At 31.8% G+C, this 20201-nt stretch overlaps 1 protein-coding gene across 1 annotated transcript in view; it reads right to left on the bottom strand.

Moving 5' to 3' along the window:
* atp6v1c1b (ATPase H+ transporting V1 subunit C1b) overlaps nt 1-18954 on the bottom strand; it is a 19572-nt gene extending 618 nt beyond the window's left edge. Inside the window, exons 1-13 of the mRNA NM_001005772.3 lie at nt 18719-18954; nt 15654-15816; nt 15495-15562; nt 13535-13620; nt 12597-12691; nt 12413-12504; nt 12219-12317; nt 10241-10309; nt 7435-7527; nt 4358-4451; nt 4075-4172; nt 2648-2771; nt 1-10 (exon numbers count right to left, since the gene is read on the bottom strand). The exon at nt 1-10 is cut by the window's left edge and continues 618 nt beyond it. Coding sequence (NP_001005772.2) covers nt 1-10; nt 2648-2771; nt 4075-4172; nt 4358-4451; nt 7435-7527; nt 10241-10309; nt 12219-12317; nt 12413-12504; nt 12597-12691; nt 13535-13620; nt 15495-15562; nt 15654-15785 — 1060 coding nt within the window. The 5' untranslated portion in view covers nt 15786-15816; nt 18719-18954. The remainder of the gene's footprint in view (nt 11-2647; nt 2772-4074; nt 4173-4357; nt 4452-7434; nt 7528-10240; nt 10310-12218; nt 12318-12412; nt 12505-12596; nt 12692-13534; nt 13621-15494; nt 15563-15653; nt 15817-18718) is intronic.
* Between the last annotated feature and the right edge of the window lie 1247 nt (nt 18955-20201).

The raw sequence follows: 20201 nt of genomic DNA, 5'->3' as shown, positions 1-20201 counted from the left end.
CCACAGATCCCTAGAACACAATAAAAGTATAACAGATAAAATCAAACATTTTTAGTGCTGGGCAAAGATTAATTTCGATTAATTGCATCAAAAATAAAAGTTTGTTTCGACATGATATGTGTGTGTGTGTGTATTATATTTATTTATTAAGTATATAACTATATATATATAAAATATATAAATATATATTTAATTTGTATCATTTACATATAGAGTTGAAGTCAGAATTATTAACCCCTCTTTATTTATTTATTTTTTATTATTCCTCAAATGATGTTTAACAGAGCAAAGAAATTTTCACAGTATGTCTGATAATATTTTTTCTTCTGGAGAAAGTTTGTTTGTTTTATTTTGGCTAAAATAAAAGCAGTTCTTTATTTTTTTAAAACCAAAATTATTAGCCCCTTTAAGCTAATACAAAAAAAAAATCATCGTTATTCAATAACTTGCCTAATTACCATAACCTGCCAAGTTAACCTAATTAACCTAGTTAAGCCTTTAAGTGTCACTTTAAGCTGTATAAAAGTGTCTTAAAATATCTAGTAAAATATTATTTACTGTCATCATGGCAAAGATAAAATAAATCAGTTATTAGAAATGAGTTATTAAAACTATTATGTTTGGAAATGTGTTGAAAAAATCTTCTCTCCGTTAAAAATAAATTAAGGGAAAAAATAAACAGGGGGACTAATAATTCAGGGGGCTAATAATGCTGATTTCAATTGAACATAATAAATATACACAGAACACATACACATATACTGTAGTGTGTCAAAACAAACCAGGGATGGGCAAAAATACATTCACATTTATTTTAAAATCAAATACAAAATACATCAATTTTAAGTGCATCAAAATAAACTACAAAATACAGCTGCCACAACATGTATCAAATAAATCCTGTATTTAGTATTTTGAATATACTACAAAATACTTTTACATGGTTATATAACGTTTCTTTGCAAACCTTCTACCAATAGGCATATTCGATCAATCCCTTCAGAATTAAACTGATATACTGAAGTAAACAATGTTTGACAGCAACAGGGTTTCTCTGACCAAGTTTAAGTCAGCTTCACTGCACCTCATTCACCTCTACTCCTGAACAAACTTTTGTTTTCTTGTTTATTTTAGCATACATTTTGTACAAATTTCATACAGAAAGTCCTGTGTTGAAGATGATAACATCTCATGCAGATAATGAGTTGGAACATTGTACTTTATATCTTTATTGTGTTTCCATTTATTGGGTGGCCAGTAAAATTGCTACCATCTCTTAACAGTTATATTTTAAAGAGTAATATATAAAGAGGTCGTTTAATTTTTTTGGTCACACTTTTTTTTATTCAGAATTTTTATTATTTTTATTATTATTATTTTTTTGCAATTGAAATCGTCACTACTTATTGTAAAAACATGATTTCTGGAAACTACCAAAATATTCAGTTTTAGTGTTTTCTTTAAATCATGTTTTTATGCAAGTGTATTCTCTAATGCACAATTTAAAACATGATATCTTTAAAAAAATAATGTTATCAGTTTTTGCAAATAAACATATGCATCTTGGCATCCTGCTGCTGCTGTGTAAATGGAGTCTGGAGTTTTTGAACAATCTGTAAACTGGGGTATTATTAAATATTTGTGTGTCATACTGTATACTGTATTGTGCCACTTTAACATATTTAGACAGACATCTTACCTCTAAATTAACTAGACAGTGCACCTGCAGATCAGCTACTGGCATTTGAAACGGCCAATGAAGTATTGTAGGTATCGCCATTATAGGAATTATTTTAATGTTGCTTGTCTTATTTTCTTGACATCATCATCAGCAATCCATCTAAAACTACAATTATTTGTGCAGTTTACTCATTTTCCCAAGAGTTTTTCAGTTCTTCTTTAACTGGATGGGTCTCAGTTTACCCCCTTAGTGAACACCGCTAAACCATCTTTAGGGTTTTTTTTTTTTTTTTTGCATTTCCACCTGCAGCACTGAGACTGAGAGTGATTATGTGCTGCAGGCTCCATATTCCGGTTTTTGGACTGATGTTTTATTCCATCTCATTTCTTAAGCATAGATGCTGATGCATTGCACACACCACAGTGCCATTAAATATTACTGGTCTTAGCATTGTGCAGTATACTGTTTTCAACAATTGTGGACTTGCTTTCAAATATACCCATTTTTATGATGTCATCATGTAAACGTCATTTTAAAAACACAAAATACAAGACACTAAAAAGTATTAACTAACTAAAGTATGATACAAAATATTAACTCTTTTTCATAAACCCAATCAAATACAAATTACAAAATACTATTTATATACTATATACATACTGTTTTTAAAATACGTATTTGAAATACTTGTATCATAGTACCCATCCCTAAAACCCTTTTATTTTGGAAGCGATTAATCGCAATTAATTTTTGCCCAGCACTAAACATTTTATAAACAAACACCCTCTCCATTTTACATATAATCAAACAGAAATGTATTCTTCAAAATGTAATATCTCCCAATTTCATCGTTTTTACTATATTTTTAAAGTAACCATAGACTTCTGAGCATAAAAGACTTCTTAAAAAAAGGAAAACCCACAAAGATATGACTTATTTCAGACTTTTGATTTTACTGTGACTTACATCAATAACAGCAGCACTGCTGTCCAAGTGTTTGTAAAGATCCTTCAGAACTTCTCGCAGTTTCTTTACATTCTTCTTGTTGGGCTGCAGCAGCATGGCCTGAAAATTAACTGGCAGCCCATACCTGATAAATATAAACATGGACATCATATTTCAAACAGTATATAAGCATTTTTCTGTTAAGAATTAAGAGATTTACTGTAATTTTTAGGTATGAGTTTGAGTAAAACGTTACATGTAATAAACACCTTATATACATCTTTTTTTTTTCCTTTTTTAAATATTTCCCAAATGATGTTTAATAGAGCAAGGAAATTTTCACAGTGTGTCTGATAATATTTTGTCCTCAGGAGAAAGTCTTATTAGTTTTATTTTGGCAACAATAAAAGCAGTTTTTTATTTTTTAAACACCATTTTAAGCAAAAAATTATTAGGCCCTTTAAGCAATTTTTTTTCTGATAGTCTACAGAACAAACCATTGATGTGCAATGGCAAAGATAAAAATATTTATTTATTAGAAATGCGTTATTAAAACTATTATGTTTAGAAATGTGTTAAAAAAGTTTTCTCTCCGTTAAACAGTAATTGGGGAAAAACATAAACAGGGGGGCTAAAAATTCTGACTTCAACTGTATGTCTTATCCTATAAATACTTTTCAAATATAAAATAAAAATATTGTCATTTCTAGGGCTTTTTTTTTTTTAAGAAAAAGACAATTAATCAAAATAACAAATGTTAAGAACATGAATAAAAATACATTTTGAACATTGAATAAAAAGTGTATATACAGCTATATTTAGCTTGTCTTGACACATTATTTAAATATGTGGAAAGGAAATAATTAGTTTAGTGTGGCCAGAGGGAAAAAAAAGTAAATCCTTAGTGTTGAGCCCTAGAAAGCCATGTGAAATAAAAAATAGTTAAATTAATGAAGAGGCATGTAGACATTACACAACATTTTAAAAAAAATAATTAGCATACCAGCACCAAATTTATGCATAAAAAATATATTTTCCCAACGAAAACAATTGTGGCTATAGTGAAAATGGTGAGTGGCTAGTAATGTTGAACAACTAGTCACAGTGGCTGGTGTTAAAAAAAGTTAATGTCAAGCCTTGGTTTTGTACCATAAATATTTTCAAAATATAAAATAAAAACTATTTTTTAAGCTTTTTTTTAAAGAATTAGGCAAAAAAACAGATTTCTTTTAGATTTCTTTTAAAAATCAGCATTATTGCACAAAAAATAACTTTCACTCTATTTAAGTGAATATAAAATGCTTTGAATGACAACATTTTATCTTAAATTTGGAAGTAATGCATCAGTAGTAGTAGAAGTACTCAAACACAAAACTTTAAATCGTAAGTACAAAGTAATTGCTTATTTTTTTCATTACTACATAAATGAATTATACTCTAAACTGTACCTTAAGACTGACTCTGTGAAAACCCGCAGTGCCTTGATGTGTATCCATGCAATGAAAGTCTCGCTGAAGTTTACTTTCAGCCAACGCACCAAAGGACCCTGAAGTGCAGAAGCAGATTGATTACGGTTACCAATCCTCACTCTTTTCTCTTCCCTGTCACATCAAATGAAAGCTAATCGAGGCTTTTGGGGATCTCTCAAGCTGCCTGTGATTTTGAGGTTCCTCATCAACATCATTGTGAAAGATTTTATGTAATGTTCAACATTGACAGCTGCACACATACAAACTGCTTTTTCTTGTCGGTGGAGAGGCGCGTCATCTCCTCTTTGTCTGCTTTCATCTCCTCCTCATTGTAGAGAAAATCACGCACCATGAACCTGAAAATAAATAAATGAATAAATAAATCGGACCAGTCGGGTCAGTTTCTCTTTGATTCCGTTGAAAGAGATCAGAATAATGGACAGGACTTTTTTTGTTTATACAAAATATAATAAATGTTAATTGTTATTGCCTTACTTCCCCAGTTTATTGATTGATAACATTCATTCATTTTCCTTCTGCTTAGTCTATATTTCAGAGATCGCCTCAGCGGAATGAACCATCAACTATTCCAGCATATGTTTTACGCAGGGGATGCCCTTCCAGCTGCAACCCAGCACTGGGAAACACTCATACACACTCATTCACACACACACACACACACACACACACACACACACACACACACACACACACACACACACACATTCACTACAGCCAATTTAGTGAGAGGGTGCTCGCTGCAGAGCCATTTGAGGAGAGCTGAGCTCCAGCGAGGGGGAGCATGAGCTGTCGCTCCTCCTCCTGTAAGCTGTTTTAATGCATACACCAACCCCACCCCTAACCCTACCCTCAGTGACATCACTCGTAGAAGAAGTGCAAAAAAGGTGGAGCTCAAGCTTAAGCACCCCCTCGCTGGAGCTCAGCTCTCCTCAAATGGCTCTGCAGCGAGCACCACTTGAATTTAGTTTCTTCAATTTACCTATAGCGCATGTTTTTTGAGAAATGCCAACTGGTCCAGAAATTATTTTATTAAAGATATGCTAATTTGCATATGTTTATTGCTGGTGTTTTATTTCACCATTACATCTTTAAGTAAACATCTCATTTACCAAAGTTTAAAAATATATTGTGTTGGCAGGTTCAAATATCTGTCAATCTCTTATTGTTTTTAACTTGTGTACTGAAACACCCACCGTTTGAAAAGCTACCATGTGAATATGTTTCCTATCATATTGCGTCTTTTTTATACAATTTTACTTGAAACATTGTCATAAAATTGACAAAGGTTTAATTTTTCTGTATAGCAAAAAATATAAATAATAAATAAATTTAAATAAAAAAATAATACAAAAACAAAAATACAGCAAGAATAATATAGATTCAAAATAACTTAACACACTTGGAGAAAAAATATAAATAAATAAATAAATAAATGAATAAATAAATAAATGAATAAATAAATAAATAAATAACAATATTAATGTTTACATTTACATTTAAATTTAGTCATTTAGCAGACGCTTTTATCCAAAGCGACTTACAAATGAGGACAAGGAAGCAATTTACACAACTATAAGAGCAACAATGAATAAGTGCTATAGGCAAGTTTCAGGTCTGTAAAGTCTAAGAAGGAAAGTATTAGAAAAATTTTATTAATTTTTTTTGTTTTATTTTATTTATTTTATTTATTTTTTAGTACAGTTAGTGTGATATCCAGAGAGGCAATTGCAGATTAGGAAGTGAAGTGGAGACTAAATAGTTGAGTTTTTAGTCGTTTCTTGAAAACAGCGAGTGACTCTGCCGTTCTGATGCAGTTAGGGAGTTCATTCCACCAACTGGGCAGATTGAACGTGAGCGATCGGGAAAGTGATTTCTTCCCTCTTTGGGATGGAACCACGAGGCGACGTTCATTCACAGAACGCAAGTTTCTGGAGGGCACAATGTTAATAATACAGCAATAACATTGTCTAATCTTTATACTTTCAATGTCTGTCAGTTCAAGAAAAGAGTCACCATCTAGATTCTCCAAAAAAAAAAAAAAAAAAAAACATAGAATATTTACAAATAGACCAAAATATATGATTTTTTTTTAATAGGCTATATTTTCCAAGGCAAGGCAAGAGGTCATCCCCTTTATCCTCTGAGATACACCAGGACTGTCTTCTTTTTTTCCAAGAACATACAATTACATATTTAGCTTCCAGCAAACATAAAATTAACAGCACTCTTTCATGTTTGGTCACATCCATTATGGACAAATATGAAATATACATAAGCTGGGAGTGAGAGGAATTACTTTACCAATGATTTGACTTACATTGTTCGGTTTTTAATCTAAAAACAACTGACTTTAGCACATTCCCACATAAAAAGAAATAAAGTTTCCTTCTCTTGTTTACATTTATAGCATGTATAATGGATATTTGGGTTAAAATGATGCAACTTGACTGGGGTTATATACTGTCTACTTAGCCATTTATATTGAAGCAATCTAAAATGAGTGCTTGTTGTCTGTGTTTGGGCTTTTAGACAAGCTTCTTTCCACTCTTACTCAGTTATGCAGCCTGAAGGTAAGACTACCTAGCTTGAAGTCTGTAATTAAATGACTCTTTTGATTTGTCCTCATATCGCGTCTTATATTTTATTCCATGTCAGCTTCACTGGTTATCTTTATGGCTAAAAATTATTTAGAAAAGTACAAATATAATAAATGCAATACAAACCATTCAAACAGGCAAACACAAGTTGTATTACATTAGACTTTTTACATTAATATAGAATTTAAAAGATAATAAATAAATCTAATTATTTTTTCTGACAAAATTTGACTGCATTTTTAAGTGAGTTCCAGTGTTAATATCTAGGTTTTTTAGAGGTCATTAAGTGTAACAGGATCAAGAAGGATAAAACATGCTAGTTATTTGACAATCTGTGACATCATCAAAGAGCTTCATCAGTGTCTTGTGGTGCTACAGAATAGTGAGTTTATTACACTTAAATACTTTTTCATGGTGTGGCGACCTAACCTAGCATATCATTTAGAAACAAAAATGTAGATTTAATTATTTGTAATAAGTATACATTATAAATAATTGTGACTAATTATAGTGGTCAAGTTCTTTGTTCAATATAGGTATTATTCAGGCTCCTATAGCCTAAAATATAAGCTATATAGTACAAACAGTACAAAGTTTTGTTTTTGTTATTAAGTTTGCTAATAATGGTGCGAATTGCATCATACTGTATCACAATTTTATAGCAAAATATTTTTACAACTCTATTTGAACTTATAAACACTATAAGGCTTCAGAGACTCACTTGTTCTCTCGTGCTTGTTGTTTGAAGTCGTCGATGGCCTTTGTGAAGAGCGTGACACTAAACAACCCACTTTCTTGGTCTTCGAATAAAAGCCTAACAGAAGAGCAGATGAAAACTCATTATCAAAAATCTGCGTTTGTCCCTCATTCAACGGATACAAAGAAATAAGCTGCTACAGGCATATGAAACCCATCTGAATGAGGACAATAAAAAGCTCAAATTTGTACAGGCTTCCAGTTCGCCTTACTCAATATACCTCTTTTGAATTTTAAAGGTGTCATGAACTACTTTTGTTCATTAGTTTTTTTAATTGTTCTCCTATTGGTTCACTTATGAAGTCATCAACATTTTTTAGATTAAAATCAACATAATTTAGAAGATTTTCTGTCTGAATAGATGTAGTGGATAGTAAAAATTAATGTCTAATATGACGAGCTAAATTGCACATTTAAACACTTTCATCACACTTTGTAACACTCATTCTAATTTTAGATCCCAAAGTTCGAAAGCATTACAGTGTGCCAACCGATGTAACCTTCTGTATGTTTGACAGCCTACATGTCGACACTGTTTTGAGGTCAGAACATTCTGTAACGACAGACAAAGCAAAAGCAACCATGTAATCAAAACTGTTACTTTTGTGGAGAAACATTACCGTCGCATCCAATATAGTCTGAACCACATTGTCTTTTACTTTCCATATCTCTGAAAATCAAGTATTAAATTGTGGCTTGTTTATAAACTGATCCGAAGTCAAGTGAATTAAATAAACTACTAAGTTCTTACAGAATCATTCTGGAAATTCATTTAAAAAATTATATTAAACCATGTTCACTAAAAACACAGTTAAGACAAAAAAATATGATATAGATATTTTCTAATGCTGGGATGAGAAAGAAGTCAACGCAAAGTTTCTTGATGTCTTCAGAACATCTTAACGATTGTTTTTTTACATAGAGTAGTGTTTTGCCTGGTTAATTATTAAAGTGTGAATCGGTGGGCGGAGCTAAATAAGCAGTGATATAGAGGCAGACGTTGATCTTCTTCTGCAGAAGCAGGGTTTAACCACACTATTATTTAATAAAGTGACACATTCCTCAACCTGTCATTTTGGCAAACTGGCTTAAAAGCAGCTTTTAAACTTCGATATAAAGTTGTGAGTTCTGAAACTGACAGGATGGTTTAACAGAAAAATGACCAGCAAGAATTCAAAAGATCAAGGAAATTCTGGTTCCTCATTTCATGACTCCTTTAAAGGCGAACGTTCTGGAAAGACTCAGTTGCTTCCAATTTTATTGCAATTCTTAATAAGGTCTTAGAAATAATTTTTGCCCTGAATGATGTCTGATGAAGATTTCTTGGTTTTCATGGTTAAGTTGATGACTTCAATGGGTTTAATATACTGTTTTCTGAAACCTCATAATACAGTTGATGTCCTGTAAAAAAAATAAAGGTTCTTCCTTTTGCTATCTATGGTTCCATACAAAAACTCTCTTGTCCATAGAACAGCAAGAAATAGCTATTTAAAGTCCCATGAAATTGAAATAAAGTTTTTTTAGATGTTAGTATCAGTATTGTTAGATTTAAAGATATCAGCTAGTGAGTTCCCAAACAGTGACAAATTTCACGTTTAGAAGATATAAAACTGATATGAACATGTAAGGTTTGGAGTTTGTTACTTCCACCTAAATGGATAAACGATGTTTATCACGTCACCTCATACTTTAGTTTCTCATCTAATCTTAACCAATCAAATGCTCTCTAGTATCTGACATGCCCTGCCCCCTTCAAGACACTTCTCGCTTTAGCTTAACCACTCTCACTGGCAGAGCAGTGATAAAGCAAAACACCAGGCCCAGATTGGCTAATCGGGAGAACCGGTAGAATTCCCGGTGGGCCGGTCTGTTTTTTGGCCGCGAGGGCCGGTGTCCCTAGCCCCAGACTCTGTTGCTCTCAGCAGTCGCACTTTTTTCATTTATTTATTTATTTGACCACAGCCTCACTTCTTTTATTCATTATTTTGTCGCAGCTACGCTCTTTTTATTTCTTTTCTCACAGCTACGTGAGCAAGATGCAACCTGCAGGTTAATGATGATATAACTCAGATGAGTCACTATACTGAAAAAAGCAGTTGTGGTCTAGTGACCAGCACGCTGCGTTACGCCGCCGCCGACCCGGGTTTGAACCTCATCTAAGTAAATTTATTTATTTTTTTATTGTTAAGACATATAGTACTGTTAGGGATGTTGAACATTTGAAGTTCTAAAGCAGCTGTTTTCTTGAAAAAGATGTGATAGTGTCATTAGAAACTGATTTGGAAATGACCTTATTTTAAAATAGTCAGTCATGAACCGAGGTGGGCCAGTCTGAGGCTTGAAACTTCAGGGCTGAAAAGAAGTCCCACTCCGGCCCTGCAAAACACTATTGGGTGTTTTATAAAAAGAGAGGGAGCTACACTATATCCCACCCTCTCTTTGTGTTTTGGTTGAGATTACGTCAAACATCAAACACCTTCACGAGACCTTTAAATCATTCAAATGTTCTTCAACTAAATGGTTCCTTTTAGAATCCTTAATACAATTTCTATAGAGAACCCATAATAGCTCTATTAAGGCATTGCTTCAAAAACTTTTGAATCTTTATCTTTTAAAGTGTCACAACAGTAACAGAAACACTGTCTGCCTTCACACTGTCTTCATATGTGTACAAATAGCCAAGCATGATGTTAGGTTTTAGACATGTCAGGTAGTAAAGTAATAAGTATATACTGCAGAAAATACTGTTTTACTCACTGAATTTTACTCACTTTGTTGATCTTGGAACGACCATTTCAGAAAGAGTTTCATACGTCTTCTGCCACTCAGGATAGTTTGTCCTTTTTGGGGCAATAAAACAGAAAAGAGGCAATGACGAATGTATAAAGGCAGTTTAACAAATAAAGGGACAGTTCACCCTATAAATGAATCTGCCAAAAGTAATTCCAACCCTGTCTTACTTTATTTCCTCTGTGAAATATAAAAAAAGGTATTTTGAATAACATTGGTAAGAAACTAAGACAACAAAGTCAGTTCCCATTGACTACTGTATTTTATCCACACAATGAAAATCAATGGGAATTCAACCTTTTTTCTTACAAACATTATTCAAAATATCGTTCATTTTTATTTTCCAAAGAAGAAACAGTCTTGACAATGTTTTAAATAATGGCCAGTTTCTTGCACAGACCAATCGTTTTACTTCATAAGATCTCGATGTATCAACAGCCACAAGTACGAATTTTGTTTATATTTGTGTTTTGATTTATTTTTTGACCCTCAAAGTGCCAATAGTCATTGACTTGCATTTCACGAATTAGCAAAGGACCAACTTTTTGTTATTGTTCTAGTGATGGAAAAGTCACAAACATCTTAGATGGCCTGAAGTCATGTAAATTTACGGTCAATTATTTTTAAAATTTAATGGCTGGGTTCTGTTTACTTTCATAATATGAACAAGACATACAGTTGAAGTCATAATTGTTAGCCCCCCTTTGATTTTTTTTTCTTTTTAAATATTTGCCAAATGATGTTCAACAGAGCAAGGACATTTTCACAGTATGTCTGATAATATTTTTTCTTCTGGAGAAAGTCTTATATGTTTTATTTCAGATAGAAAAAAAGCAGTTTTTTAATTTTTTAAACCATTTTAAAGTCAAAATTATTAGCCCCTTTAAGCTAGTTTTTATTTCGATAGTCTACAGAACAAACCATTGTTATACAATAACTTGCCTAATTACCCTAACTTGCCTAGTTAACCTAATTAACCTAGTTAAGCCTTTAAATGTCATTTTAAGCTGTATAGAAGTGTCTTGAAATATATAGTAAAATAATATTTACTGTCATCATGGCAAAGATAAAATAAATCAGTTATTAGAAATTAGTTTTTTTAACTATTATGTTTAGAAATGTGCTTAAAAATATCTTCACTCTGTTAAACAAAAATTGGGGGAAAAATAAACGGGGGGCTAATAAATCAGGGGGGCTAATTATTCTAACGTCAACCGTATATCAAATATCTTGTCAATATCTGTAAAATACATGTCAAATGTCTATAAATATAGATGGATTTGCTCTTCAGTGTTTGGACTTTTAGCTGTGAAATTTAAAATGAACTAAACTAAACTTCATCTCTGAAAACTGGACTGATGCAGTTTCAGTTTCTTAGATCATCTATGTTAAGCTGCTTTGACACAATCTACAGTGTAAAAGCGCTTCAAAAATAAGGAAGAATTGAAATATGTAAAAATGTTTTTTCTTCATTTTGCTGTTAGAAAAATGTAAAAAAAATAAAATAAAAGGCTAGAAAGCATTAGACTCACACTAGTGTTAACTTGACTTAAAGGGATAGTTCACCCAAAACTAAATATTCTGAAATTCTGATCTTATTTACTCACCCTTCACTTGTTTCAGTTTCTTTACTCTGTTGAACACAAAATAAGTCATTTTTTAAAATGTTGTAACAATTGACTTCCATAGCATTTGTTTTTCCTAATATGGACATCAATGATTACAAGTTTACAGCTTTCTTCAGAATAGCTTCTTTTGTGTTTATCGGAAGAAAGAAAACGTATGGAGGTATGGAATCACTTGAAGGTGAGTAAATATTAAGGCAATTAAAAAAAAAATTGGGTGAACTCTCTCTTTAGTTTTCATTTCAGAGTAAACTATGCCTTTGTTTGCATAAGGAAACATTACCAGCACAAAAAAAAAAATACAAACATTCACAAATATTTCACTTTGACTTACTTTGAAACGATTACAAGAAGAGTAGTAAGATATTCAGAGTCCAACACAAAATCCTCCTTCTTGACTATATCAGCCAAACTCCTAGTCAAAAGACTCCCTCTGGTGGGCAAGACATGTTATTACTCGATATCATTTAAAACATCATTAAATGTTGCAAGTAAACTGAAAATATAAAAAAAGTCACTCAGACTTACACATTCTTTCTCTCCAGGCTCTGCAGGCTGCCCTTTAGGCTATTATAGGCTGAAGCTCTGGCTTTAAGATCATTGTCAATCTGAGTCACTTGCTAATAAGAGAAGCAAAGCATGAAATGTAATGAATGAAAGATCAATCTCCACGTGTATTATAAACACTGATAATGATTTTAACATGCCTAACCTTAGACATGATCTCTGAGATGCTCTTAAGGGACTGTTTTATGGGATACTTGGCCATATCCCACTGGAACCGGGTAATGTATGTGACCAGATCAACTGTGGAAATGATGCTTGATTATATTTATATTACTATAAAATAACATTACGTACAAGAACATGCAATTATGAATAACAAGACTATGAGTGACTAGCATTTTATAAAGTCAAAGTCAAGCATCAAAAGAATAAGTGTAATAAGCTTTAATTATTATGTTTTTCATAGATTATAATATGCAAAAAGGTAATGATTCGCACTCATCAAGTAATTGCTTCGTGCTGTTTTTATTTTTATTTATTTACATTCTTCAGGTGATTTTAAGACTTAGATTATAATATGCAAATGGAAAAAAGAAATTGTGACTATCATATGATTCGGGAAGGACAAACATTAATATATAATTTAGTGTAAATAGTGTTTATGATAAAAATTTGCAGAGTATTTTTTTAGAAAAATAAATATTTGATGATTATTAAAATTATTTTTATTGTCATTTTAATACTTTACACTTTGATACTTTCTTTCAAAACACTATGTTTTACCCATTTTTACCCAATTTTCAATTATTTAAAATATAATCAAAATCAGCATAATCACTTATTATTTTAGATATTCTAATTATTGTAGTACAGGTCAAAATATCTATTTTACATAAATATGTCTGCTATGCTGAATGACGATGTAACATTTTCAGCCATACTTTGATATTTTATTCTCCAAATAAACTTAATACATTAAAACAAACACTTTATTTGCTTTTAATGTGCTTTTCAATGTATTTAAATTCATTTCTGTGCATTTCATTTATTGGAATGTCTCATCGATGACCCATAAATGTTAGTTTGAGATTACTACCTATAAAATGTATTGTTTATGTAATGCATGTATTTACTCTCACTTGCCTCCATTGGCCAACAGATTCTCCTGGACTTTATCTCGACTGTCCTCTAACACATCGGTCATGTACTGGGCAATTTTTTTCACCACACTAAAAAAAAATTAAAAAACACAACAGCACAAATATAAATATACAGTTGAAGTCAAATTTATTCAGTCTCTTTTGATGTTTTTTCCTTTTTGTAATATTTCCCAAATTATGTTTAACAAAGCAAGGAATTTTTTACAGTATTTCCTATAGATTTTTTTTCTTCTGGAGAAAGTTTTATTTGTTTTTATTTTGGCTAGAATAAAGGCAGTTTTGATTTTTTTTTAAAAAACTATTTTATGGTCAATATTATTAAGTAATTTTTATTTCCAATTGTCTAGAAAACAAACCACTAGCTTGCCTAATAGTATTACCTAACTTGCCTATTTAACCTAGTTAAGCCTTTAAACGTCACTTTAAGCTGAATACTAGCATCTTGAAAAATATCTAGTACAATATTATGTACTGCAGGCACGTAGCCAGCCTGGTCAAAAAGCTGGTTGTTTTTTCAGAAAAATTTTACCTTTTTGTAGTTATACGCCTCATTTTCTATTAATTATCTATTAAATTTAAGTACTGCATATTAGTGACATTTTAAGCACTACTTTTAGCTGATTTAGCCTTTCGAATGGTCTTCATAACCACACTTTTTGATGTACCAAAAATATTTCCCAAAGATTTACAAAAAAGAAATATGAAAAAATACTTATTTTTAATACATTTATATCATTAGAAAAAAAATTAAGAATCTCTTAAAGTTTTTAATTAAATCTGTAACCTATTGTTATTTATTAGGCAAACAACAAACTGGCGAGCACATTCAACTTACCTTAGTCAGAATTTGGCAGAATTTAAACTATTAAAAATTTTAACGTAATAATAATGATAATAATAATAATAATTTAGAGCTTTACGATTTTTCTTGCCCATCTTGTAGAAAAGCACATTTAAAAATTCAAGAATAACATCAACAGTCAAATTAATTTTAATATGGGTGGCTTTTAGTGCTTCACACCTTTTTATTGGTCCTTTTTTGTTTCAAGAATAAGGTCCAAAATTCAAGTTATTTGTAAAATATTTCGCCATTTAAAAACAATCAAGTAGCGAAAGATAACGTCACTCACATCAGAGTGTATGTTTTCTTGCACAGCTGGATGTTGGACTCATGAAAATAACTGCATTGGCCAAAACTGATTAGCTGAAGTCCCATTGAAGCGACAGCTGACACAGGATTCCGCTTGGTCTTAAAGACTTTATTGATGGGTTATTTTCAGTATTTATGATGGCATTGCAGTCAAAATAAGACAAATGAGCCCATGTATGGGACAAATTCTGGAACTTTGTCAGTAAGGGGTGGGTTTTTCGAACCAACCCGAACCCCCCCTGGCTACAGCCCTGTACTGTCATTATGGAAAAGATAAAATAAATCAGTTATTAGAAAATAATTATTAAAACTATGTTGTTGAGAAAAATCATTATTTCCCTTTAAACATAAGTTGGGGACGAAATATACAGGGGGGCTTATAATTCTGACTTCAGCTGTATATTTAACTGTATTTAGAAAACTACACACTTTAAAAGAATAACTTCAAAAGGGGTTTTTGCATTGATGCCATAGAAGAACCCCAAAGAACTTTCCAGCGTACAGCTCTTCAAGTTACCATTTTTGTCATTGTGAGAAAAAAATTAAGGATCTAAAAATACATTTTGTCCCTAAAAAATAAAACGTTGCTCTTAAAGAAAAGGTTTTTTTTTGCATGCTAAACTTTCATCATGGCCGTTTTGTTTTATTTAATAAAAGAACCATTATTTTTAAGAGTGTATAATCTGTGAAGAGCTTAAAAACAGCATGAAGGGAATTTTATAAACTTTGAGAATGTACTATAAGGTTGTGTCAGTGATTGTGAATAAAATACTAGACAAAAAAAGAAAGAAACCTCTCCACGAAAGTGTCCAACTTGGCAAGCTCATCTGACAGCCCTACAAGGACATCCAGAGTTCCGACCTGTTGAGAAACATCAAAACTGATTAGACATGAGAAATGCCAGATATGTCTAGTAAATAATCCAGTGTTGTAACCGAAGAGGGGGATTTACTTTGAGTTCAGGGATGTTGAACTTGTTGTTAGTGGACAGGTTGTTAGACTCAGCTGTGGCCATGTTCATCTTGTCCCATGTCTGCTGACAGGTCTTGTCTCCAGGAGCAGAGATCAACCAGAACTCTGTCATGATGATGGTTTAGATGGTCACAGAAAAGGTCCTAAAAAGATGGAGATTAAATTCTGTGAGCATACGAGAAAGACACAGTTCTTACAACACATACAGAGCTCAGCAAGTACACCTCTCACAAAACTATCTTTTAAAATGTAGATTTTTAATAGGAAGCTATAAAATATTATATTTGTGTGTATACATTAGATTAGTCAGTACTGGAGCCAAATCTAGAGTTCATCTAACAAAATTACTAACAATAAAGGTCCAAAAACTACACCCACATTTATATGCTATAAAAAATAATAAATGCAAATTTAAAAACGAGGGGGGAAAAAAGCAAAAAAAAAAAAAAGAAAAATTAGTTGAAATTTTGTACGTTTTTTTGTGCAATATTTTGCTTGAATTTAATTGTTTTATCTATTAATTTCTAAATATGTTTGGTGATAAAATATTATTTAAATAAATATATCTGCTTAATAAATCTGTTTTGGTAAATGCACCAAAATACATGATCCTATGTGCATTTTCAAAAAGGGGTGTACACAATTATGCTGAGCACTGTATAATATTTGTTCTGACCTGAAAGAAATACTTCTGAAAAGTGCAGTTTTCAGTATAAGGGATCGAACTTTGCATATGTTTTGACCCACAAGATAAACGTTTTTTCTTCAAAATGGTTTACATCCATCTTCAAGGAGATATAATTACTTTTTCATTAACATTTTTAAATAATCAGGTACCTGAGTGTGTGTTAAGTACTTTTAGATATCAAAATTAATTTATGTTAAATTACATATTATTAATTTACAGCAGGAAAAATAAGTATTGGACATGTCACCATTTTTCTCAGAAAACATATTTCTAAAGGTGCCATTGACTTGAAATTTCCCCGGATGTTGGTAATAACAAAAGAAATATATGCAATCTATTCCAAATTAGTTTACAAATGAGTTATGGGTAATAAAATGAAATGACGCAGGGAAAAATTATTGAACACATGAAGAAAAGGAGGTGTAGAAAGCTCAGACAGCAGCTGAAATCTCTCAGAAGTTTTCAGCAACCCTTCCTCATTGTAAATTAATATTCGCTGCTTCAGTTCAACATCTAGATGAGCAGGATGATGAAGATGAAACCAAGGTGGACATTTCAGCAAGTAAATGATCCAAAACACAGCCAAGGAAACTCTCAAATGCTTTCAGAATAAGAAAATCTAGCTGTAGAATGGCCCAGCCAATCACCTGATGTGAATCCAATAGAAAATATGAATTAAAGATACAATTAGATAGACGAGACCCACAGAAACATCAAGATTTTTACATGAAGATTTTTAGCTGCAAAGCATCTCAGTTATGGAGTTCCCTGCGTTAGATATTCGTCAGGTGGACTCTATCTCCAATTTTAAATCCCAGGTTAAAACCTTTCTGTTCAGGATTGCTTTTAATGATTTTCTGGAATAATATTATGTTTTATTACTCTTCTGTCTTGTTTTTATAATGTGCCTGTGACATACTGTAATATGTCCTTGAGTACTTTGAAAGGCGTCTATAAATAAAAGGTATTATTATTATTATTATTACTCTGTTGAAGTCTGTGAAAAACTCACACCAGAGCAATTCACGTGACTTCATTCTCCATATGAGAGGTGTCTCTAGGCTGCCATCATCAATAAAAGCCTTTATATCACAGGTGTCAAACTCAGTTCCAAAAGGGCCGCAGCTCTGCACAGTTTAGTTCCAACCCTAATTAAACACACCTGATCAAACTAATTGAGTCCTTTAGGCTTGTTTGAAACCTACAGGTAAGTGTGTTGGAGCAGGGTTGGAACTAAACTGTGCAGGGCTTCGGCCCTCCAGGAATTGAGTTTGACACCCCTGCTTTATATAAAGTATTAAATATGTTACAGCACTTTTACCATGTGTATTTTCATTGTTATTACACATAACTAATTTTTCAGATATTTTGTTTTGTTTTGTTTCATTCTTAATTGTATAATTGTTTCTACCAAAATCTGGTTCAATTCCATGTCAACAGCTCCTTTAGAAATATTATTCACTGAAAAAAAACATGATGTTCAATACTTTTTTCACCCCGGTATTATTCATCTGAAACTTGGGTGTATGTGAAGGCCTTTTAGTACAGCTAAATATATATATTGTTAAATTATCTATTATTATGTTATACTGGTGTCTGAAAACTTTTATAAATTATTTTAAGCCTTCAGTATTTTGTTGATGAACCTAGTATAATGAAAACATTATACTATACTATATATATGAACACATTATAATTTGTCATTTAAAAAAGTCAAAGTTTATACAGTTGTTTTTACAATTATATTCAAACTGCTTGTATTTTATTAACCTGGACAAGTGTCAAGCAATCATGAGTTACACAGCTTAAAGTTAAAATAATTCTATTAATTGTAACCGGTTAATACCGGTTATTATCAAAATAAATATATACAACATTACAGTTTTGGAGTTTAACATTTCAAACAGTTTCTTGTAGTTTTAATTAAACCCTAAAAATAATAGATCCCAAATTAAGTAAAAAATAAATAAACACACATGGCAAAACATGATATATACCTTATTATACATGCACACACATTATTAATGTATGGTGAGGGTTAACTATAACTGTAAATACATTGTGGAGGTCCTTTCAAGGTTGGTCATATGACCAAATTCACACTTCTTCATTTCATTCCATACAAATATCCAGTCACGAGCAATATAACTCATAGCTCCATCATCAGATAAATGATGTCCTGCTTTAAATAGTAACACACATTTACATTTTAGAGACAGCATTTCTAATCATTGTCATGGTAGGCTATATGTATACGTGACAAATTAAATGCGTTTCTTTAAGTCTGTAAATATTGAATGAGCAGCGTTCACGACTGTCACGACTATGATATTTAGGTCATTTTTGGCGTTACTTACCGATGTGATGAGTCAGCCAAGTACACTACAAGATAATCTGCAAAACCTGCAAAGTATTTTATACAAACATCGTTGAAAGCACAGTTAACTGAGCCGCTGTGCTGAAAACCCGTCAAACAGCATCACACTCCCAGTCAGCTGATCAGAGGCGGTTTGTGTTTCGTTCGGTTGACAGCTGCGTTCAGGATGCGCAGAGCGGACGGTTCTTCCAGTTGGATTGCACACACGCTGCCTAGAGTTCGTTGAAACGTGCTTGGTTAACCACTATTTAATCTTCAAATAACACACGGGTTATATGGGCCAGGGACGGAAATGTTTTTCGAGCGTTAGGCTAAACAATAAACGTGTAATAATATTGTGATTTTATATATTCTATGATTTACAAAGCAAGCTGGTCAGGAATATCTCAGTGCAGCCACAAAACAAAATTGTCATTTTAATTCTTTATTCTTTGCTACTATCTTCAAACCTCTAGATTTAATGCCTTAAAGTATTTTTAAAATTTAAATAGAATTTAGTTTGACTACTAATTATTTATTAAAAATGAGATCAACAGATACAGGGGGATTCAAAAACAATACCACAACTTTTGTGTTGATGTCACTCGAGTGTCTGGAGGGGGTCATATTGAGGATCTATGAACTTGTTTTACACGGAAAAAACTATTGAAGAATACTCTTCACATTGATTAATTACCCAAGGTACTTTTTATTAACATCATCTGGAGCCTGAGTGTGTATTACTTTTAGATTTCAAAAAATAATTTATGTTAAATTAGATATTAAGATACGGGGAAAACAAGTATTGAACACGTCCCCATTTTTCCTAGATAACATGTTTCTAAAGGTGCCGTTGACTTGAAATTTTCCCTGGATGTTGGCAACAACCAGGGAAATTTACATATGCAAAGAAAATGAATGTAACTACTTTACAAAATAAGTTATGCATAATAAAATGAAATAATGCAGGGAAATAGTATTAAACAGAAGAAATATTTTCACTATTTCTTTACTATTTTGGCATTTTATTTTAAACAAAAGATATTTGAAAGAACACATATTTTATTTGCTTGCTTTGTAGGCTACCTAAACATTTTTGTAATTTGAAGCAGAAACAATAATGTGTTTGATACAGTTGAAGTCAGAATTATTAGCCCCCTTTGAATTTTATTTTCTTTTTAAAATATTTCCCAAATGATGTTTAACAGAGCAAGGACATTTTTACAGTGTGATAATATTTTTTCCGCTGGAGAAAGTCGTATTTGTATTATTTTGGCTAGAACAAAAGCAGTTTTAATTTTTATAAAAAACATTCTAAGGTCAAAATTATTAGCTCCTTTAAGCTATTTATATTTGATAGTCTACAAAACAAACCATCATTATACAATAACTTGCCTAATTACCCTAACCTGCCTAGTTAACCTATTAACCTAGTTAAGCCTTTAAATGTCCCTTTAAGCTGTATAGAAGTGTCTTGAAAAACA

Source organism: Danio rerio, chromosome 19 (genome assembly GCF_052040795.2).
Source record: "Danio rerio strain M-AB ecotype USA chromosome 19, GRCz13ab, whole genome shotgun sequence".
Classification (NCBI taxonomy): Eukaryota; Metazoa; Chordata; class Actinopteri; order Cypriniformes; family Danionidae; genus Danio; species Danio rerio.
Note: the sequence above shows the minus strand (reverse complement) of the source record. Positions and strands in the feature narration are given on the sequence as shown.